The following is a 22,311-nucleotide window of genomic DNA, read 5'->3' as shown; positions in this document are numbered from 1 at the left end:
TTCGGGGCGGGGCGCGCACCTGGGCACCTGGGCGGCCGCTGCGGCGCCGGGCGGCGGCGAGACGCGCGATGGAGGGCGACGGCGCTGGCCCGTGGGCCCTGGGGCTGCTGCGCACCTTCGACGCGGGCGAGTTCGCCGGCTGGGAGAAGGTCGGCTCGGGCGGTTTCGGGCAGGTGTACAAGGTGCGCCACGTCCACTGGAAGACGTGGCTCGCCATCAAGTGCTCCCCGAGCCTGCACGTCGACGACAGGTCAGCGGCCGGGCGGGGCTCTGGGGCGGGCGGCGGACCGCGCCGTTCGGTGGCGCACGGCGACGGCCAGGGCCGAGGGACTGGAACTCGGGGGGTCTCTCCAGTCTATCGGGGACTCCTCCGGAGCAGCCTCGGGGGGAACCCGAACGCGGGCGAGGCCCAGAGGCGTGGGACGGGAGGACGCGGGGGTGCTTTGTGGAGCTCCGGGTCTGGCTGCGCTCGTCCAGGTGCCGGGCTGCGGCCCCGCGGGGGACCTCGGGGGCCGCGTTTGCCGGAGAAGTACACTGCCTATTCGCTCTGCTTGACCCATCCCGGTTCCTGGCCCGAGCGGCCCCGTAATTTGGGGGTCCCGAGTTCGCCTTGCGCCTTAGATCAGCGCCCCCGGGACGTGCCCCCCCCTCCTGGGATCTATCTGGGCGCTGCGGTCTGCTCCGGGCTTAGAAAAATTGCCGTGTGGGCATCTGGGCTTTGTGAGTGTAGGTAGGCTCCGTTCGACTTACTCAGTAATTTACATAGGAGCACAAATTGGTGTAAGACGGTAATTATTTCGGTCGGAAGCACGGATTTGGCCCGGGCGAAGCGTCCTCAGCGCCCGGCACTTGGGCACTTGGCGTCGTGCCCCGAGGGTCCGGGCTTGGCCAGAGTCGTCGGGGCCGGGGCCTTGTTCTGCCCAGCACTTCCTCGACGCACGCATTAGTTTTCGGGGACTTCACTTCGAAGGCGAGCCTTGGCGGAAGGGCCTTGCATTAACCGGCTCTGCGTCCTTGCCATGGGCCTCTGGCACCCGTGTCCCTGTGTAAAAGCCTGCCTGCCCGCCCCTCCCTGGCAGGACTGCTCGAAGGAATGAGGGCGAATGGAAAGGACAGAGAACCCCACCACTCCGGAGGATCCAGTGGGTCGGACTGTGGTCTGTGGGGGTAGGATGGGGGGAAGATTCTTGAAAACGAACCCCCTCATTCATCCTCTGCAGTTGAGTTTATAAGCTTCACTATAGCATATTTTTCAAGCGTTCCATGTGGAAGCCTTTTCCCGTGTTTCCATCCAGCCTCCTGGGACAGATCCGGCAGGCAGCTTTTTCTAGACTCCACCTGGCTGCCTCAGACCTGGGTTCCCCTGCTGGGACATTGTGATGGGCTCACCTCTCGGCTTTCCTGTAGGTGGTGGTGTGTGTGGTCCCAGCCTCCAGTAGCTATGGCTGGCTGGTGAGAGGCCCTGTCCCCTCCCTGTGCACCCTCATCCTTGGCCAGGGAAATCCACCTAGAGCAAATTTCATAAGTCAACGCAGTTCAAGGGAGATGGCTTGCCGAGGCTGTGCAGAGCTCAGGCCTCCACTCTCCCACCTTGGGAACCTCTCAGGCTGGGAGGGGCGCTGTGGTTATTTTGAGGAAATTCAACCACTCTGAATACCACCCAGCAGCTAGTTCTGGAATATGCCTCTTCATGGGGGCACTTTATACCCTTGGGCATGTTAGTTTGACGGAGTTTTCAAGCCAAAATGGGCTTTATTCACCAGCCAAGATTGAATACCAGTTTCTGTTTTGGGAGGGCAAAGTGAACAAGCACAGGCCCAGGTGATGTCCCAGCCCATGTCCTGGGAGCAACCCCTTGTTCCTAGGGTGGCTTGAAGATGAAGCTGGGTTTCTCCCCTGGAGATGGGTCACTTAGGATCTTGTGGTTGAAAAGTGTTTTGTCCTTTAACTGGAAGCCTTTCCTGCCCTGCCCAAAGCAGGCAGGTGCTGGCATGTTGGCTGCTAGGTGGAGGTCAGAGGCCCCATTGGGAGGCATTTCACCTGCTGCCCTTGGCCTGGGGTGGTGCAGGTTGCAGTGTGCATCTGCCACCGGGCCTCTCTGCTAGAGAGGAGGTGGACAGGCCCTGCAGGGTGTCAGCTTAGTCCTTAGGGTTGTCACCAACTTGGGTGATGGGGATGTATAGCCCTCCTGTGGTGCGGGGGGGCTGATTGTGGTGCAGTCTTGCCAGTTGCTGCTTCTTATTTTTTTTGTACCAGGGATTGAACCCAGGGGTACTTAGCCACTAAGCTGCGTCCCAGCCCTTTTTATTTTGAGACAGTCTCCTAGCTTGCTTACAGCCTCACTACTTGCTAAGGCTGGCTTTGAACCTGTGATCCTCGTGCCTCAGCCTCAGGTTGCCAGTTGCTTCCAAATCTTGAAATAGCTGTTGTGCTGTCTGTCCGGCGATGTCCCCCCCCCCCCCCCCCGTGCTCTTTTGGTGCCCACCCTGCACTGCATTTGCAAGGTGTGACCTGGAGGAAGGGGATTTCCTGGGGTCTATGTGCAGGCCCCATCCATCCCCTCACCTCCCATCTTGTCTGCTTGAGGATGGAACCTCTCACTTCTGCCAGTGGTCTGGGCCTCTTCCAGGGTGACTGGACCGAATGACCAACTCCACTGTTGCTTAGGGTCCCACCACAGGTACAGTTGTGGGCCAGGCTGATTTCCATTGGCCAGGGCTGCTTACCCCTCAAGGCACATGCTGCCCCTGGCTCCAATCTTTATCTACCCTTGGCCTTGGCCAGCCCTGATGGTCACACCTGCAGGCCGCCCCAGGCCTTGTGCCCAGGCATGTCTATGCAGAGAGGGTCAGTGCTTGTTAGATGCACCCCGTACCCATTTCAAGGCTTCCTGGGGGCCAGGATATTTTTGCCAAGGGGTCCCTGTTCCTGAGCTTCTCTTTACCTGGCTTGGTGCTTTGGGAAATCACGCCTGTCAGCTCTGGGTATGTGCCTGGCCTCCTCACCCGACTCTAAATGGGGGGTTCCTGGGTACATGTAGGGTGGAGTGCAGGGCCTGTTCAGAGAGAGCAAGTGACTCCAAGGACCCCATTCCTCCCTGCCCTGCCCCCAGCTCTGGGGAGGCTCACAGTAAGGGAGCACAGGCAGCGGCTGTGCGCTGGGCCTGGCTGGTCGGGCGAGCCTGAGCAAACCCGGGGTTTGTAACTACAGAGCCCACAGTCGGACAAGCCCAATTCCTGTCAGTTTTAAAAATAGCAGTGTGGGAACCCCTCAGAGGCTCCCTGGGAAGGTAATTGGACTGCCCTGCAGCAGCCCTGGCAGAGAGGCTGCTCCCGACTCACAGGAGGGGCCAGGCTGCGCTCTGCCCAGGGGGTTCCCAGGCTGCTGGAGCCCTGTGCGGCTGCGCACCCTCTCTCCCTCCCCCTTCTCCAGCTCTCCCCCCTCCCCCTTCTCTAGCTCTACTGTGACCTCTGTCTCCTTCACCTCCAGCTGGTCTTTTTGTCTTTGGAGTTTCTGACTGAGCTGTGGGAACCCTGTGGCTTTTCTGCCAATGTGTCAGCCAGCTCTGGAGGGCTGGCAGGGGCCTGCTGGAGAAATGACTGGCCCGACACCATTTCTGAGGTTCTTTTAAAGTGTCTTTAAAAGTCTTTAAAAGAAACTTGGTCCTGTCAATGCTGAGATCTTTCCATCTGGAGCCATAGGGTGTCGGGCCGCGGTGGGGTATTTTCTGCTGGGAAGCCCAGAATCGGCAGCCCTTTCCCCAGCAGGGAAGCGGGAGGCAGGACGAGGACCCGCCTCCCTGCTCCTCACAGCTTTGAGGCCCTGTTTTAATTAAACTGATGTCTGTCCACTTTTCTGTGAACCGTGGTGCCCTGAACTGGGCACCTGGACGTCTGGGCTCCACCCCTGCCCCAGCACTGAGGCTTGAGCTCTGGGGACTGGTCTAAAATCCCTCCAATATTTAAAGTGTTAGTAATAATTATAAACCTATGCTTCCTTTTGTGTGGTCGCCAGACACTGGATACACTGCTTAGGGGGAAAATGTCTAATAATAATTGCTATGGACAAAAATGATGGTGGGTCTGCCAGGACCTCAGCTCTCCTGGGGAGTGCCCTCCCGGCCTCCAGCAGGCCCTGCCAGGCCTCCAGAGCTGCAAATGCACCCAAGGAGGGCAGGAGCCGAGGAGCCTGTGGGCTGTGGTGTGCATCCTGGGGCTCTGTAGAGAGGCTGCTGGGTGGGGACCTTGGGACTTTGCCTCAGGGGCCAGTAGATAAGAAATGGTATAAAAAGTTCCAGTGAAGTGCTGACCCTTCTGAGCAGAGCCAGAGCCTCTGCCACCTTGTGCTTGCTCAGCCCTGTCTGCACCTGAGGGTGGTTTTGTCACCGGAGATGGCGGCTTGTTTTGCAGGGTAGCTGATCTCCTCCCTGAAATGCCCTGAACCTCGGCTCCTGAGAGGAGAGGCAGTACGGACGGGCTCCCTCAGGCCAAGCGCCCAAGCTGGTGCTGGCTCCCCTGGGGACCCAGCCTAGGATCAGCTTTCTGGAGTAAACCTACCTTGGGTGCTGTTTTTAGGTTCTACAGAGAGGAGGTGGGTGGGAGGGGTTGGGTGAGTGGGAGGCGTGGTCTGCCCGGGCTGCGTGTGTTAAGCTTGGTGGGCAAACAGATCAAAAGTTTGCAGAGGGCCTCAGAGCTTCCTTTTTATAGGATAGTCTCAACTGAACAACTTGGTTCTCTGTTCGTTATCACCAGGTTGGCGTCTAGGGGCCCTACTTGGAATGTATGTGGCAGGTGGGAAAGTGGCTGACCAGCCTATAAATACCTGAACTGTCCATTCAAGACCTCAGGACAGTTCCTTGCTCAATTTACCCTGGAAGTTCTGCAGAAGGACTTGTGCCAAAGCCATCTGGCACCATGGGACAATAGGGAGACGTACGAAGGGGCCACTTTTTAAGAGAAAATAAGAGCAGTAGGAAAAAGACATATGATAATAACTTTGATACTTGCGAGGCAAGTGCTTTACCACTGAGCCCCAGCCTAATAATTTTGATTCTCAACAAGATGCAAAACTGAAGCAGAGCAAGTAGCAGGTCCCAGTTGGTGATCCTTGGGACCTGGTGACACCAGGACCTGTGGAGTTGGTGACTGGTGAGGGTGGTCCTCATGCTGGGGCCTGCTTCAGTGAGTGATACTTCCCGGGAGAGAAAGGGACCCAGCAGAGGGGACACGTTCTCCCCGCTCAGTGCCTGTGGAGTCTGGGATTAAGGTCAGAAGTGCCACTGGCGGGCTGGGGATGTGGCTCAGGCGGTAGCGCGCTCGCCTGGCATGCGTGCGGCCCGGGTTCGATCCTCAGCACCACATACCAACAAAGATGTTGTGTCCGCTGAGAACTAAAAAATAAATATTAAAAATAAAAAAAAAAAAAAAAAAAAAAAAAGAAGTGCCACTGGCCAGGTCTGGACTGTTGGTCTCCGAGTCAGGTTCAGCCCATGGTGCTCCGGGATCTGCCCCTGTTGGGTCCCTGAGCCTGGCCAGGCCCCGGGGCTGTGAGGACCCTAGTGTGGACAGCGCCTCACCCGCACAGGGGCTCACAGCACAAGGGGCCTGCCCCCTCTCGCTGCTGTAGTCACTTAGCCAGAGTGCTAGGAAAGCCAGCTGCGCTGAGCTCCTTGCTTTGTGGTCACTTGACCGTGCACGTTCAGTATGCTAACCTCTTCTCCAGCTCCCGACACGGCTGGGCTCGCCCCTCTGAGCCCCTCTGGTGCTTTATGGGAGCTGCCTGTGGGTACGTACAAGAGAGCTCAATGCTGGTAAGCATCCAGGGGTTCCTCTTGCCCACCTGCCATCCTTCCCGCATGGGGCGTCTTTACAGCTGTCAGGAAGCCCGGGAGATGGCTGCTGTCTCAACAAGAAGGTCAGATGGTCAAGGAATGGCTCTCTTTTGTTGGCACAATTTGGAATTCTCCATCAGGCTCCAGGTGGGAGCAGGCACAGGAGTGTCCCCACAGCTGCTCTGGGGTTGGACCAGGAGGAGCAGGCTGTGCCAAGCCCCAGGAGAGCCCCAGGGTGGAGCTCTGGTGATGGGCCCTGAGTTATGGGCAGGAGCTTGTGCTGGACCCTGCAGTCCCGAGAGTTACCTCAAGGCTGCTCCAGTCTGCACGGGATGTGGGTAGACACCGAGTGGCCCTGTTCTCAGCTCGGTATTTGAGGGCGCTGCAGGCATGTTCTGGACTTTCCCTGTGGGGAACTTGTTGTGACTGGAAAGTGGCTGTCCCAGCCCCCACCTGTTCTCAAGGGGCGAGGCCTGGGCGCCTGGATCCACCAGCCTCCAGGGTGCCTCCTGGGGTCCATGTTGTAGAGCACTGGCCCAGATCCTGCATGGCCAGGTCATGTCCTTCTGGATCTGGCCTTTTCCCCTCAATGTGTATGCGCCAAGACTTTTGACCCCTGACCCTGGCACGGCCCGCTGCTTTGCACTCTCCTCTGAGTGACCTTTGGCCAGGGGCTGGCAAGCGCCCATCGGGGCTGGAGAACGGAGGTTCCTGGCTTCGCCGGCTGCGGGTCTGTTGCAAGTGCTCATCGCACAGCCGGTGTGTACAGAGGCTGGAGCTGGTGAAAGTCCACGCAGAAGCAGGTGGCAGGCAGGACAGCCACTCAGTGGCTTCTCCACAGGTGGGACACACAGCCAGCGCAGCTCCCAGGGAATGAAAGTGGGTCTCAGGCTCATTGGTACCCCAGCTGTGTTCACAGGTTGGCATCATTCACAAAAGCCAAGAGGTGGGAACCGTCTGGGTCGTACACAGTGTAGGGTGTTCCTACCACGGCGTATTATTCAACCATGAAAATGAGGGACATTTTGATAAGTGGTATAACAAATTAGGCCTTGAAAACCTACTTAGTGAAATAACCAAACCCTGAAGAACAGATACTTTGTGATTCCACGCACATGAGGTGCCTGGGTGCAAAGTCGTAGGGACTGAGAATAGGGTGGGGGCTGGGGAGGCTTTACTGTCTAACAGGTGCAGATTTTGTTGGGGAGATAAGTTCTGGGCGTAGGAGGCAGTGATGGTCATGCAGCTTTAGGAAGTGTGTGGTGCCGCTGGCCGGGGGTTTGAAGCAGTTAGGAGGGCATGTGCCGTGTTGGTGTCTGTATCTCACCACAGCAGTGAGGGCCCGGCCCTGCTTGGATCTGCTGCTCCCTAGTGTGCGGGTGGGTTCGGCCTTCACAGGGCAAGTGGGCCCCTCTGCTAGAGGGTTGGTCTCAACTTTCAGCCCACACTGTCCTCCCTGCCCAAGAGAAGGCAGTGTCCGCTGCCAGGCTCTAACCCGGGGTGCCCAGGTGGCCTGCGGGTATCCAGATAATTGCTGGAGCTCCTCTCCTGTGTACTTGGAGCAGCCCGGGGGCTCCAGTGTTAGGGCTGTGGCACTGGTGGGCTCCGTGAGTGCCCTGACCGTGGCTGGCTGGGCAGGGCCTGCCGCCCCCCTTCACTCCTTTGAACTTTTGCAGGGAGCGCCTGGAGCTTCTGGAGGAAGCCAAGAAGATGGAGATGGCCAAGTTCCGCTACGTCCTGCCTGTGTATGGCATCTGCCGGGAGCCCGTGGGCCTGGTCATGGAGTACATGGAGACGGGCTCTCTGGAGAAGCTGCTGGCCTCGGAGCCGCTGCCCTGGGACCTGCGCTTTCGGATTGTTCATGAGACAGCCGTGGGCATGAACTTCCTGCACTGCATGACCCCGCCACTCCTGCACTTGGACTTGAAGCCTGCAAACATCCTGCTGGATGCCCACTACCACGTCAAGGTGGGCAGCACCGTGCCCTGGGAAGTGGGCGGCTGGTCTGTGGCCAGGGAATTGGGGTGCAGCTGTAGGCTATGGCGAGGTTGGGGAAGGAGGTATTCTGTGGGAAAGAACTTGGTGCCCTGGGAGGCCAGTTTTTACTTTTTTTTCCCCCTTTGATAAGTTTATAAAACCCGGAAGATGTGAGAGCCTCTGACCGGCCTCATGCGGCGGCCTGGACTTGGTTCTAGCATGTCCAGTTTGTGTCAGGCTTTACGTCTTGAATGTTGTTCCTTTGGATGGCCTTTGAGTCCAGGCTGGGTCACCACTGGCCCTGGGTGGCACTGTCCTGGGCTCTTGCCCTGTGGTGGTGGTGTCACTCTCAGGAGGCCTGAGTCACACGTGGGCCCCTCTGTCCTCTTCCATGCAGGAAAACAGATCCATGAGGGAGAGAAGGAGCCGAGAGCCAGGGCCGGAGTGGTCCTGAGGGGCAGGGCACAGCAGGGGCACGGCCGTGGCTTGGTCTCTTTGTTGTTCCTGTCTACACAGCGCTGCTGGCCCTTCCTGTTGACCCGGCCTTTAGGAGACACCTGAACCCAGGGCCCGCCCTGCCCCTGGGCTCTGGGGTGGGCCTGGTGTGCGATGGCCCATGTGGCATTCACAGAGCCCCTCCTGCAGGGGCTCAGTCAGGTGGAGAAGCAGATTTTCATTCTGGACAGTGAATATAAGCTATTCCTTGGGTGGGCCTTACTCCACCGTAGGTTTTAACTAAAAATGCACCTGCCGTGACGTGAAGCAGGGAGTCGGGGCGGTGAAGACTCAGGCACAGGACCAGGTGTGAGGGAATGAGCTCTGTAGGCTCCAGCAGCTGCCGTCCCAGCTCCTGTCCCCTGTGGTTGGCAGGGGAGTGCAGGTCCTGAGGGCCCAGTTCTTTGTTCTCAAACATGCATTCTGCACCAGAAAGAGAAGGACAACAGGCCCCTGCTCCACAGCAGGGCTTATGCAGGACTGACGGCTCCACAGTAGAGGTACAGTGTGGATGGTGACCACTTGCTAAGCTGGGGCCCACAGGGGTTAGATGAGTGACCAGAATGACCAGCCGCAAGGTGTGGAGCATGAGCTGGAACCCGTTCTGTGGGGCTGCAGAGCCTTGATTTCCTGCCTGTCCCGCTGCCGTCTGGCATGACCAGGAAGATGCGTGAGTGGCACGAGGCAATCCCTCAGGATGGAGTGAGGCAGAGGGCAGGGTGTGCAGGTGCCCGGCCAGGCCTCCGTCGGGGGCAGGCTGAACTGTGTCTGAGGTGGGGAGAAGACCCTGGGTGTGGAGGAAACAGCCCCAGCAACCTCAGGAAGGTTCTGGGCCTAATGGCGTGTGGGCAGGGAATCCGCAGGCATCCTTGGGTTAACGTAGAGGGTGCCTGAAGGTGACCTGGTCTTTACGGACTGCTGGGTGGGTTTTCGCAAGCCCCCGGGCTGTCCGTGGCCTAGCTGGGCACCTGTGCCCCTCGCTCCTTTCCACACTCTCCTGCCTCTCTAACAGGGGTGTGGAATGCACACGGGGTGGGGGGTAGGCATTCCTTGGAGGACACAGTGACGTCCCTCTTCTGGGTGTGGGCCTGGGGTGCAGCCCCCGGTCCTGTCAGCTGGGTGGGGAGTGGAGCGGCAAGATCATTCCTTCTCTAGGTGGTCATCAGGGGTCAGTGACTGGTGAGTGCTCAGCTTGATGCCCACCCAGAGTGCTTAGCAGGTTCTGCTGCTGGCTGGTGGCTGGTCACCAGCGGGTCATCGCCTCAGGTCAGGCACAGATGCTCACTCAGGCGTCTTCCCCAGCTGCAGTCGCACCGCAGAGACCCAGCGCTTGCCCAGTGAGCCGAGAGTGGGGTCTAGTCCTTGTGTCCCTGGACACACTGGGCTTGTCTTCCCTGCAGGCCATTTTGGTGTGGACTCTGTGGACTCGAGGGCCTTTGGTTTGTGCCTCCCCTCCCTTTCTTACAGACCTTGGTTTTGAAGGGCTGGACCTGATGGGGTGTTCATTCCTAATGCAGATTTTTTGAAGAAGCTGCTAGAATGAGGGGCAGGTCCTCCGAGAGGACATGACCCCATGCTTCTCTGCTGGCACAGGACAGCTGTCTTCCTTGCCTGAGTGCACCCTGAAAGGCCCCAGGAAAGGTTTGGTGGCCTCTGAGAAGCCCCAAACAGAGTCTTAGAAACAGCTGCCTGGGGCCTGGGGTGCGGCTCCGTGGCAGAGCACTGGCCTAGCACGCACCCGGCCCTGGATTTGATCCCCAGCACCGAAACGGGAGGAAAAAACAAAGCAACAACCAGCAGGTGTGAGGAGGCTCTGGGTCGGGAGTGCTGCTCCGGGGCCTGAGGCAGGCTCTGAGGCTCTGAGGCTGGGGTGCGTTGGCCCCGGGTTTCCAGGCGGTTTTGGTGGGTGGACATCTCTACTGTGGACCGGGATGAGCCGCAGGCTGCCGTCCACCGCTTCCTGTGGCTCAGACGCGTGCTGCCTCTCTGTACCCAGGGGGATTAGAGCCAGATCCTCACGGCAGCCATCTGTTCTGCCGAGTGTGTGAAATACAGTACGTTTTAAGTTGTCGCCTCATTTTGCTCTGTGTTGGGTACAACAGCTCTCCATGTTGAGATGATGCTGGGTAATACGGTGGGGTCACAGGCTGCGCGCTCACCCCTCCGCCCAGGCCAGACTATTCGGAGCGTCATGGCATGGGGGCAGGATCCGCTGTGTTTGAAGTGCCCTTCCTGTTCAGCAGCAACGGGCCACTTTATTACTCGGGTCCAGCTGGGCCTGAGGTTGAAGGGCCACATTCTTGGGGGCCCCTGTGAGCCCTGAGCTCTCGGGACACTGAGTCAGATGCCAATGCGAGAGTGTTCGTGGGCCAGGAGGCCTTTGCTGCTCATGGTCTGTGGGGAGAGCCAGGGTGAGGGGCAGCCCAGGGCCCGGCCAGGCGAAGGTGCCCCTGGGAGTTCCGCATCCCCAGTCTGCGTCTGATGCCAGGCTTTGGGCAGAGAATGTGTGCTGCTCTCTGTCACCAAGTGTACCTCGAAGTGGCTGGTCTGTTGGGTCAGTGGCAGAGAGGAGGAGAAATGTCTGTGTTCAGAGAGAAGCATGGAGCACCAGGCTCCCCAAATCCCAGCCTGTCTTCATTTCTGAATTTAAGGCGTGGCAGGCCACCAGTGGTCATCGAACAGACGTTTTCTCTGTCGCTAAACCTGTTCTGAGAGCTGAAGTGCTTTTCCCTGCCTCCCAGCGCTGGGCTTCTCAGGACGGAACTGCGGGACAGGGTGATGGTTTTGTCTGGGGAAGTGGCAATTTCTTCCTGGACGTCTCAGGATTTCTCTTGAGGCCTGAGGCTGGTTGAGCCCACAAAACCTGGGGGACCCAGAATGGGCGCTTGGGCATGGTGAGCTCCAGCCTGGGCGCCGCTCAGCTGGGCTGCAGGGGTGAGGACTGACCTGGCCCCACCAGTGTCTTCCTACTGTGCAGGGTGAAGACTGGCCTGGCTCCCTGTGGTCATGGTCAGCCTGGGTGATGGGTGTGTCTTAGGAGGAGCCCAAGGTTAATTTAAAAGGCTTAAAAATGCTCCACTTGAAGAAGAGGAGACAGGGAACTTCTCCCTGAGGATTGGGTGTCCATTGAGAGTTATGGCTTGGTTCCAGCAGCGTTTCATGGGGCCTGGAGGAGAGGGGCCACTCCCAGAGGCCTGTGTGGTCCTCAGTGGGTGTAAGCGAGCCATAAGAGTGTCTCTGCCAAGGGAGTCAGGGGTGGGGGTCCCTGAGTGGCGGGGGCTGGGGGCTCACCACTGAGCGTCTGCTGATAACAGACGTTCTGGGCAGAAACGGCATGCCCCGTGGGGTCGAGGCGAGGTGCGTGCTGTGCTTGCTAATTTAAAGGGCCTCTGGAGGTGTGTTGCCTTTTAAAGGACTTGTTGCCACTTGCCAGCCCAGCTGGAGGGTTGCACAACCAGCTGGCCCAGCCCGTCACGTGTGTTCCTTCACCTGTAAACCCTGGGCGCTGCTCTTCCCTTGGTGCCACTGGGGAGTGTCAGCCACAGGGCAGACCTGCTGCCTTGCGATGTGGGGCTGTGGTTCTTGAGTTCCTTGCCCAGGGAATTCTCTCCTTAAACCCTGATCTCTTCCCATCCATCAGGTGGTGGCTCTTCAGCCTGCAGACGCTCTGTCTGAGCTGCCTTGCCTCCCGCCTACCTGGGCTGGGCTACCTGCAGGAGTGAGCTGGGGGCACGGCGTCTGGCTCGGGGGCGCTGCCAGCTCGCTGCCCCGTGGAGGGCTGACCTGCTCCCCACTGCTCTGTTTCAGATTTCCGATTTTGGGCTGGCCAAGTGCAGCGGGCTGTCCCACTCTCACGACCTGAGCATGGATGGCCTGTTCGGCACCATCGCCTACCTCCCTCCAGAGCGCATCCGGGAGAAGAGCCGGCTCTTTGACACCAAGCACGATGTGTACAGGTGCGTGATGCCCTGCCCCATCACTGTGAGCCCCTCTGGGGACCCTGAGCCCGTGTCTTCCTGTCCTGAACAGGGGCTTTCAGAACGACTCTGGGTGCGCATCAGCAGTGGGTTCAGTCCAGGTGAAAGGGGTGTGTATCTTTTGGGCTGGGGATGTTAGCCTGGGGGCAGGTTCCCCGGGGTACAAGAGACCCCTCTTCCCAGTGGGTGCTGCTGGCTGTAGATGAGCCGCTCCTGGCGGCAGGGTGAGGACCGGCCTGGCTCCCTGTGGAGCAGGCAGCCGTGCTGTGCTGGGTCTCCTGTGGCATTTTTATGACACATGCATTTTATTGTCAGAAAAACCTGTTGCTTTAAGTGGTCTCCGTGCCCATGTGCCCGTGGGTTTGGGCTCTTCACAGTTCATTTTTCTCTGAACTTTGAGGAGGGAGCTGCTGACACTTGTGGGGTCACCTGGCTGCGATGGAGGAGCATGGGCAGGACCTGTGAACCTGGTTGCCAGGTTACCAGGTTCCTTTCATTTTCAAGTTGTGAGAGTTAATCTCACGGAGAAAACGGAGGCAGGGAGGGTGCAGCCGCGCACCAGGAACTGCTCGGGCTCTGCCCTCGTGCCACCGCCACTGGGGTCCTGGCTGACTGGTTCGACAGTTGCCCTGGTACGTGAGCTTGCCCTACCTGGAGCTGCGGCTCCTGGCCCTTCGGGGACCATCATGGCTTGCAGAGTCGAGGAGAGTAGGTAGAATGCTCTGTTTAGAGCGGAGTTTTCAGTTAGTGTGAGTTCTTTCTCAGTAACCGTTATCAAACTCCGCGCTTCGTGGGGTGAGTCTTTGGACTCCTTTTTTTAATTTTAATTTTTTAAATGCACTGGATTGGGCCCCTTTTTTGGTGTATCTAGAGTAATTTACATGTGAGTGTGCGTCCCGAGTGGCCAGCAAAGGGCTTCGGGACAGAGGGCCACCTCGGATGTTCTCCGTGCCCTTTCCTTAGCCATCCTCTGACATCTCAGAGACCACTGGGAGTATTTGCCCAGTGCTCCACGACTGTCCTTAGAGTCAGAACCCTAGAGAGCAGGGGCCATGAGGACACCAGCAAACGCCTGGTCACCTGCTCTGTGCCCGGCGGGCGAGAAGGTGGTAACGTCTGCTCCCCCTGAGAGCCCTCCAGGGTCCTGCCTGCCGCCTGAAGACTGCGGCTCAGCCACGAGGTCTTCTGTTCCCACCTGAGCCCATGTGGGGGGTGTTATCCAACATGGCTTCCCCTTTTAGAAATGCAGGAGAAATGTCCCGGGGCCTCCTTGGGAGCCTTGGAGGGGCTTCTCCAGCTCGTGGCAGGGTGACCGCGCCCCAGACCTGAGCTGAGGGTCCTGAGCCCACGCTGACGCTCCTGGCTTCTCTTCCAGCTTTGCCATCGTGATCTGGGGCGTGCTCACACAGAAGAAGCCCTTCGCAGGTGAGTGGCGCTGCCCACGAGGTGCCAAGCAACGTCTCCTGGGACTGTGGGGCATCTTCCTGGTCCCTTCTCAGCCCTGGGGGGGGTGCCTGTGACCCAGCAAGGCCACCCCACTATCGGCTTTTCTATACGCTGACAAAGTGCTTGGGCAGAGTTGTTTGCAGGCAGGAAATGACATATAGGACACACACAGGGAAAGAGATTCAAAGGGGTCTATTTTTAGGGGCCATTTAATTTTTTTGTGTGGAATACGTAACAAAATCTGTCATTTTCACCATTTAAAATGTGTGATTCTGTGACATCGAAGACGTTCACAGTTAGACAGCATCATGGTCTGGTTCCAGATACCCTTGCCACCCCAGCAGGAGCCCGTGCCCATCTGTGGTCACTCCGGCTCATCCCGGCCACCATCCCCTCCCAGCCTCTGGCAACCCCCATCTGCTTTCTGTCGGCGGATTTGCCTTTTTTCAGCGGATTCTCTTTCTTTCTTTTTTAGAGGAAAAAAAGACAGGAATTGTGAATACACATGACAGATTTGCTCTCCGCACTGCCTGTGAACATGTGGTCAGTAGTAGTTAGGGTGTCCACACGCTGGACCATCCTCCTAGACCAGAGAATGCTCCCCCACCTGCCCCAACTAGGCAATCCCTATCGTGACCTCTTTCCTCGGAATTTCAGACCCGGGTTAATTACTGTAAAGTCTGGGTAGCTTTTACTGCATCGGAGAGGAGAGCCTGTTTCTCTGCATTACTCATGATATGTGTGGCGTGACCAAGATGCTAAAAAAAATACACATCTCGCTACCCTGTGCCAGGCTCAGGTCTGGGAAGGAGAAAGGGTCTCTGGATGACCCTCAGGCCTGGGAGTCCGTCGAGGCAGACTCGGGCAGTGTGTGGAAAAGGGGCCAGGCAGGGGCGATCCCGAGTGTGGCAGGACTGAGTCATCCTGGAGCCTTGTGGAAGTCCCAGACCCCTCTCGAGGTCCTGCCTGTCCTCTGGCTACCACTGCACTTTGTTCCCGGCTGCCCTTCCCGAGGCCCACGCTGAATGCACTGTAACACGCAGCCTGCCAGTCGGACATGAAGTTGTCTGTCAGGTTGACACCTGAAGCCAGGTGTGCGGGGCCAGTGGGAGGATCGCGCTCTTGCTGCTTTATAGCCTCCTAGGCGGGCGAGCAAGGTGCAGCACCGCGTGAGGTGCCAGGGCGTTTTCTGTCCTGTTTGGCAGTAGGAAGTCTCCCCGAGGTGGACTTGACTTTCATTTCATTAGAGGGTTTGGAAGTCTGCGTTGTCATGGAAATACCCGCAGACACTGAAGACAGTGGTGTGGGACAGACCGCGTGGAGTCCTGGCAGCTGTCAGTGTGGGCCAGCTCTCTGCCCCTGCTGATGGCACCTGCCTCTGTGGAGGGCTTGTTGGAAACACGGGGGCAGGAACACTGTGGGGAACCAGAAGCCGGGAGGCCAGCCTGAGCAGAACCCGGCCCTAGGGCTGCCTCAGGCCCTCCCCTCAGGGCAGAGGAGAATGGCGGTGGAGCATGGTGGCTTCTGGTGCCCTGACGGCTGCACTTGTCCCCTAGATGAGAAGAACATCCTGCACATCATGGTGAAGGTGGTGAAGGGCCACCGCCCGGAGCTGCCCCCCATCTGTAGGCCCCGGCCGCGCGCCTGCGGGAACCTACTGCGCCTCATGCAGAGGTGCTGGCGCGAGGACCCGCGGGAACGGCCCACCTTCCAGGGTGAGTGTTGGGTCTCCCTGGGGCGAGGCTCTGGATGGCTTTGCTGTTGCCACAGAGGTGATGACCAGGCTCCTGGTGGGAACAAGGTGCACAAGGACGTGGGGCCCAGACGAGTCCTGCAGGGGCAGGTCACCTGGCCCTGCCTCAGACCTGCAGCAGTCAGGGCCAAGGGGGGGCTGCTGGACCCAGTGGCTGCCTTCACCACCCCCACCCCTGCTCCTGGCCAGGACGGGGCTTGCTGCCCAGGGGAGCCCATGATTTCAGTTCAGACACAGCAGGGTGTCTTCAGGAGACTCCCCGACTGGGCCTCTTGGCACCGTTCTCCTGGGGTCCTGCCCTCCTGGCACAGAGAAGTGGGCCTTGGGTAGTCAGCCCTGGTGGATCCAAGGCAGTCCCTGCTCTCACAGCATGCAGGGGGACAACCTGGGGACAACAAGGGCAGGGCTCACCGCTACTGCTGTTGGCAGGGCATCGAGGCGGCCTTGCCCTGTGTCTGGTGAGCCCTCCAGATGGTGTGGCACGAGGCAGGCCAGGCCTGGTGGGTGGGTTGCCCCGTGGGGGTCCTGGGTTCTGCTGACTGATCTCAGTGCTGATGGCATCTGGCTCAGCCTGCTACTTGGAGACTTTAGGGTGTCTGTGTCCCTTCGGAATTGTGTAGAAACTGTTAATCAAATGACATGCTCCTTTTTGTCTTTTTCCCCTCAAAGAAATTACTTCTGAAACCGAGATCCTCTGTGAAAAACCTGACGAGGAGGTGAGAGAGCCAACTCCAGACCCAGCAGGGAAGAGCCCGCCGGGGCCCAAGAGCGAGGTGAGGGGCCTTCCAGCCCACCCCTGCCTCTGCAGACCCTGGCCAGCCACCTCCTCCCTGAGCCGGCCTTGTGCCCGCCTTGTGCCCAGTTCTGTGGCAGTGTAGGTCCCTGGGCATCCCCAAGCTCATCTGCCCTCCTGCTGCCCTTCCTTCCCTGTGTCCTGCCAGGGGCTGTGTGAACAGTGTGGGCGCCCACTTGAACTGCTGGGTCTCACTGGACACCTGAACCACCGGGCTCAGAAGGCCCAGCCTCTGCTAGGCAGGGCAGGCGGGAGGTGCCTGCTCTGGGTCCTGTGACCCCTGCTTCCTCACTGTGCAGAGCTGGTTGTTCTGTGAGTGTGACAGGTTATCTCAGAGGAGAAGGAAGTTCCAAGGCCTGGAGGGCAGTAAGAAGGAAGCACCTTGCAGAGTGAAGCCTGGTACATAGCCTGTGGCACGTCATCAGTGCAGGGCAGTCTCCCAGGGAGATAGGCACACAGAATGGAGAAGGGGCTGTGGACGCGTGAGCGCCTGGGGCAAAGGCACTGGGAGGCTTGGAAAAGAAGTAGGCTGGGTCCCCAATAAGGAGAGAGAGAGGCAGCCAGCAGGTGGATGTGGCTCAGTCTGCCAGGAGACCAAGTCAGAGTGAATCCAAGGGTCAGCGGGCGGGGGAGGGGGGTTTGGAACAAACGGTCATGGTCAGGGGGGAATTGTGAGTCCCTCCAGGAATCTCCCATCTCATGCAGAAAGACCCTTTAAAGGGCCTCTTGCTGTGCGCTGGATTGGATCACCATGTTGTCCCCAAGCCGGACCCACCCTGGCCTACCCACAGACATCTCCAAAGCCTGACTTAGCTCCAAGGGCAGGCTGGACGCGCAGGGCCAGCCCCGCTCTCCCCTCCGCATTCCTGCTGTGCCTCCCCTCAGCCCGGGCCTCTGGAGCACACTGTGCTGGATTTGACATTTTTCTCACAGTGTCCATGCTGGGCACCAGGGGGTCTGTGCAGCTCCGAGTCTCTGGGCTCCCTCGTGCCGTGGTCACGTCACCCACATCACTTCCTGGAACCTGATGGCGTCCTCCTCCTTGCCTTGGTGGAGGACCGGGGCCCTTACCTCCTTCCTCCTCGTTGCAGGCTGTGCCCGGGTCCTCGCATCTCAAGCGCGCCTCTGCCCCAGCCTTCGATAACGACTGCAGCCTCTCCGAGCTGCTCTCGCAGCTGGACTCTGGGATTTCTCAGACCATCGAGGGCCCCGAGGAGCTCAGCCGCAGCTCCTCCGAGTGCAAGCTTCCGTCGTCCAGCAGCGGCAAGAGGCTCTCGGGAGTGTCCTCCGTGGACTCTGCCTTCTCATCCAGAGGATCCCTGTCGCTGTCTTTTGAGCGGGAACCTTCCACAGGCGGTGAGCAGCGGCTCTGTCCTGAGAAGGGACGAGCCTGATGACGGGGCTCTGTGGGCTGGTGTCCATTGCAGTCAGTGGACAACTGCAAAACCAGGTGTCCACTTCCTGGCCCTGATGATGGTCCTGTGTCCTTTCTTGGTTAACTAGGCAGCTTGGGGTGTCGGCATAGCTGGTGCATTGAGCACAGATCCGGAGTCGCACACAGCGGCAGAGCAGCCCCGTCCAGCGTCACTTAGGGCATGAGGGGAACAGGCCACACCACCTGCCCATGCAGTGACGTCTTGCCTGGCCAGCCCTGGGGCAGAGGCTGACTTTTCAGGCCTGCAGGTCGGAAACTTGAATTCCACCCAGTGATCCTAGCGGCCACTTGCATCCCTTTCCATGGGTGCCGGCCCTGCACTGTGTCTCAGTGCTGCAGACCCGTCCCCCTTTCTGATACTTGGGCCTGCTGCTGACCATGCATTTTACTGGGTTGGTTGTCCTTGTGGGCGCCAACACTCTGGTGTTTTGTAGACTGCCTGTTAGGAGGAGTCCTCCTTAGCCACCTGCTGTGTGTGTTGGGCTATGTGTGCTGCTGGGGATCAAACCCCACACATCACACATGCAAGGCATGTGCTCTGCCACTGAGCTACACCTCCAGTACTGTTTATTTAGAGAAGGGGTCTTAAAAAGTTGCTGAGGCTGGCCTCAAACTTGGGATCCTCCTACCCCAGCCTCCTGAGTCGCTAGGATTTCAGGTGTGCACCACTAGGCCTGGCTCTGTTAATTTTAATGGGCCTTGTTTTCAGAAGATGGTTTTTCCCTGTTCCTGCCCCAGATGCTCTCATCCTTTTTGGGGGTGGGATGGTGTTTCGTGGTGGACTGGGGACATCTCCCTGGAGGAGGGGATTCTGGGTCTTACCAGCCTCCTGGGTAGAACGTTGGGGGAGAAAAAAGGCTTTGCAGGTTTGGAAACACCTGGCAGACAGGTGAGGTGGACCCAGTGACTAGAGGCAAGTGATGGTCAGTAGAGCTGAAAAGGGCGGTCAGGGCCAGGTTCAAGGTAGCCAGAAAGAAACATCAGTACCTCCCATGGAGAAGGGTGCTCCCGGGCCTTGGTTCAGATCTGGCATTGCTGACACCTCGCCCTGGTGCCTGAGAGGGTTTCCTCCTGGCTCCTCAGAACGTGTGTCAAAACCCAAGTCCATCTGGGCAGGTCCCCTTCTTGTAGAACTGCCCCACACCCCACCTCTCTTTCTACATCCCTGGAGGATCTTCTTTCATGTGAATCAGAAGAGTCTTAATTTCATGTGAATCTGGATTTCAAACCATGGAGTTGAATTTTTGTGTTAAATAGCAGGCTTTTATCCTAACACTGGGCCAGGAGTCCTGAAATATGAGGCCCAGAAACATCCTGTGATGTCCCCCGTGCAGGAGGTGCCGTTCAGAGGTCAGGCTGGGAGCTGGAGGGTGTCCCGGGAGGCTGGCCAAGTTTCCGAGCTCCTGCCCGGGGTTTTCCTTCTGCCTCTTACTTCCCTTTCTGAATGAGGGAAATGAGCCGTCTTGCCATTCCTAAGCACCAGGCTCCTCCGAGTTTTACTCCCTTCATCCAAACACAAGGCACTGGAATCACTAGTGATTTTAATTTGCAAATTGACAAAGGAGGACCTCAGACGTGGCTTCTGGCTAGATCTCAAAGTGGGATGCTTGCTCAGTCCCTGCAGGTGAAGTGTGACCTGGAGGCTATGCACATCCTGAGGTGCTGGCCCGGAGTCCAGGTTAGGTTCCCTGATCCCCAGCCAGGCCTTGAGGAGCCGGGTCCTGGCTGAACTCGCCTCTCCTCTCCCTGCAGACCTGGGCACCACAGACATCCAGAAGAGAAAGCTGGTGGACGCTATTGTGTCTGGGGATACCAGCAAGCTGATGAAGATCCTGCAGCCCCAGGACGTGAACCTGGTGCTAGACGGCAGTGCCAGCCTGCTGCACCTGGCCGTGGAGGCCGGGCAGGAGGAGTGCGTCAAGTGGCTGCTGCTCAACAACGCGGACCCCAGCCTGACCAACAGCAAGGGCTCCACGCCGCTGCACCTGGCCGTGGAGCGCAGGGCGCGTGGCGTTGTGGAGCTGCTGCTGGCCCGGAAGATCAGCGTCAACGCCAAGGACGAGGACCAGTGGACAGCCCTGCACTTCGCGGCCCAGAACGGGGACGAGGCCAGCACGCGGCTGCTGCTGGAGAAGAATGCCTCCATCAACGAGGTGGACTTTGAGGGCCGGACGCCCATGCACGTGGCCTGCCAGCATGGGCAGGAGAATATCGTGCGCATCCTGCTGCGCCGCGGTGTGGACGTGGGTCTGCAGGGGAAGGACGCCTGGCTGCCCCTGCACTATGCTGCCTGGCAGGGCCACCTGCCCATCGTCAAGCTGCTGGCCAAGCAGCCAGGGGTGAGCGTGAACGCCCAGACGCTGGACGGCAGGACGCCCCTGCACCTGGCCGCTCAGCGCGGGCACTACCGCGTGGCCCGCATCCTCATTGACCTGGGCTCCGATGTCAACGTCCGCAGCCTGCTGGCCCAGACACCCCTGCATGTGGCCGCGGAGACGGGGCACACGAGCACCACCAGGCTGCTCCTGCATCGTGGTGCCGGCAGGGAGGCTGTGACCGCAGAGGGGCTGCACTGCCCTGCACCTGGCGGCTCGGAATGGACACCTGGCCACTGTCAAGCTGCTTGTGGAGGAGAAGGCGGATGTGCTGGCCCGGGGGCCCCTGAAACCAAACTGCACTGCACCTGGCCGCTGCCCACGGGCACTCGGAAGTGGTGGAGGAACTGGTCAGCGCAGATCTCATTGATCTGTCTGATGAGCAGGGACTCAGTGCGCTGCACCTGGCCGCCCAGGGCAGGCATGCACAGACCGTGGAGACGCTGCTCAAGCATGGGGCCCACATCAACCTGCAGAGCCTCAAGTTCCAGGGTGGCCAGGGCCCTGCAGCCACGCTCCTCCGGCGAAGTAAGACCTAGCCTCCTGCCTCAGAACCAGAGGTCTGTGGGCTTCGTGTCCATCTGTGTCCGTGTGGGACAGGAGGATGCTCTGCCGGGACACTCCACTCACCCTGCTGTGGCTGCCAGAACTGACCCGGCAGAGGCCAAGGGATGAGGCCATCCCCGTGGGGGGTGCTTCTCGTGTGTGCTGCCCTCCAAATGGGCTTGGCTGGAAAGACTCTGCAGCCGACCACCACCAGCCTGGGCACCTGGCGTCATAAGGGACAAAGGGTCGGGATCATTTCGTTGTACTCCTAACGGGTCCTTTGGTGACAAGGCCTGGGCAAGGACGGCTGCTTTGTCCCACAGCGAGCCCCTGTCACTGCTTGAGCATGTCCGTCACAGGTGAGTCACAGGAGGATGTGTCCTCTGTCCTCACACCCGTGGTGGCAGAGGTGCCTGCCTGACCAAGTGCAGCGCGTTTTGTGTGGGAAGCACCTTGGCAGATGGTGTTAGGAGCGAAGCCGAGGTGGGACTGTCTGGTCTAAGGACTGGCCATGACAACACAGGGAGGGCTTTAAAAGCCGTCAGTCATACCCACCTTGGTGTCCTGCCCGTTTGTCCCGCGAGCAGTGAGGGCACCCTGCTCAGCCCCCTGCACTGACCCTGGCCGCCCGACATTTCTTGTTGCATAAAATGTTTTCTGAACTCCAGAGGCACGTGTGTAGAGTCCTTGGAAAATCCTCCAGCTTCGCTTTGGACTGAGGAGTGTTACCGTGTGGAGAAGCCGCTTGTCTGGCTGCTTTCTGGGTCTTGTTTTGGTGGCCGTTGGCACCGAGGGGGCACTTGGGATGTGTGGGGTTTTCTGACCTCTCTGCATTGGCACCCTGGGTACTAGGCCTTGGCAGTTGGGGTGTAGCCCCAAGGTGGCTGCAGGAGTTGGTTGTACTCAGACACGTAAAGGATTTGGTCACTGATAGTATCACTGCAACATTGTCACACGAATCCTGCAGTTGCCCTCCAAACACTGTTATTAGAATTAGTTTGTTTCAGACGTGACCTTGATACAAACGTGCTATGGCTGGGGCGGTGATATGGACGGAGATTGATGTTAATGTACCATGTATGTCGATGTGACCTGTGGGCAGGATGCGGACTCTGCGGCAGGAGTGCCCACCTGTGACGTGGGCTGTGCTGTAAGACGCCTCGATGTGCTTGCGTTGCGGGGCTACTTTTGTGTAGGACATGTGGACTGTGTGAGGTCTGTTGACATCAATAAAGTGAAGTACTCTCCTACTCCTTGGAGGTCGAGTGGCTACTTTTACTTAGAAGTAAGCTTTAATTACCTGGTTCCTGAAAACAGAGCCCAGGGCGGTGGTACGCGGTCTGGAGACACACCGAATTCACCTGTGACCGGGGTCGAAGGGAGCAGAAGGGCTTGGGCGTCCCTCCTCCTGGCCCAGTCCTACACATGGAATGCAGCAGGACAGAAGTCCATGTTGTTAAACGAAGCTCCCAGCACCTCAGTTTGTATTCTGTTTTAAGTGCTACTCATTTTAATTTGTTTTATATTTTGAAATAACTTCAAATATAGAAAAGTTAAGAGAATTGTTTATACCAGTGTACCTTTCCCAATTTCTACATTTGATCTCATCCTGATCATTCTTTTCTCTCTCATCCATATACCCAGTCCCCTTCCAATCCACCTGACATCTAAAGGTTCCACCTGC

At 58.5% G+C, this 22,311-nt stretch overlaps 1 protein-coding gene across 1 annotated transcript; it reads left to right on the top strand.

The window, feature by feature from the left end:
• Nucleotides 1-68: 68 nt before the first annotated feature.
• Nucleotides 69-20,620, top strand: Ripk4 (receptor interacting serine/threonine kinase 4). Its single transcript, XM_026379433.2, is given in 10 exon segments — nucleotides 69-250; nucleotides 7,507-7,798; nucleotides 12,110-12,258; nucleotides 13,655-13,704; nucleotides 15,282-15,440; nucleotides 16,148-16,251; nucleotides 17,363-17,627; nucleotides 19,459-20,276; nucleotides 20,278-20,370; nucleotides 20,372-20,620. Coding segments are annotated over 10 exon segments (2,361 nt in total).
• Nucleotides 20,621-22,311: the final 1,691 nt, after the last annotated feature.

This window comes from Urocitellus parryii, chromosome 2 (assembly GCF_045843805.1).
Source record: "Urocitellus parryii isolate mUroPar1 chromosome 2, mUroPar1.hap1, whole genome shotgun sequence".
NCBI lineage: Eukaryota > Metazoa > Chordata > Mammalia > Rodentia > Sciuridae > Urocitellus > Urocitellus parryii.
This window is presented reverse-complemented; position numbering and strand designations above follow the sequence as displayed.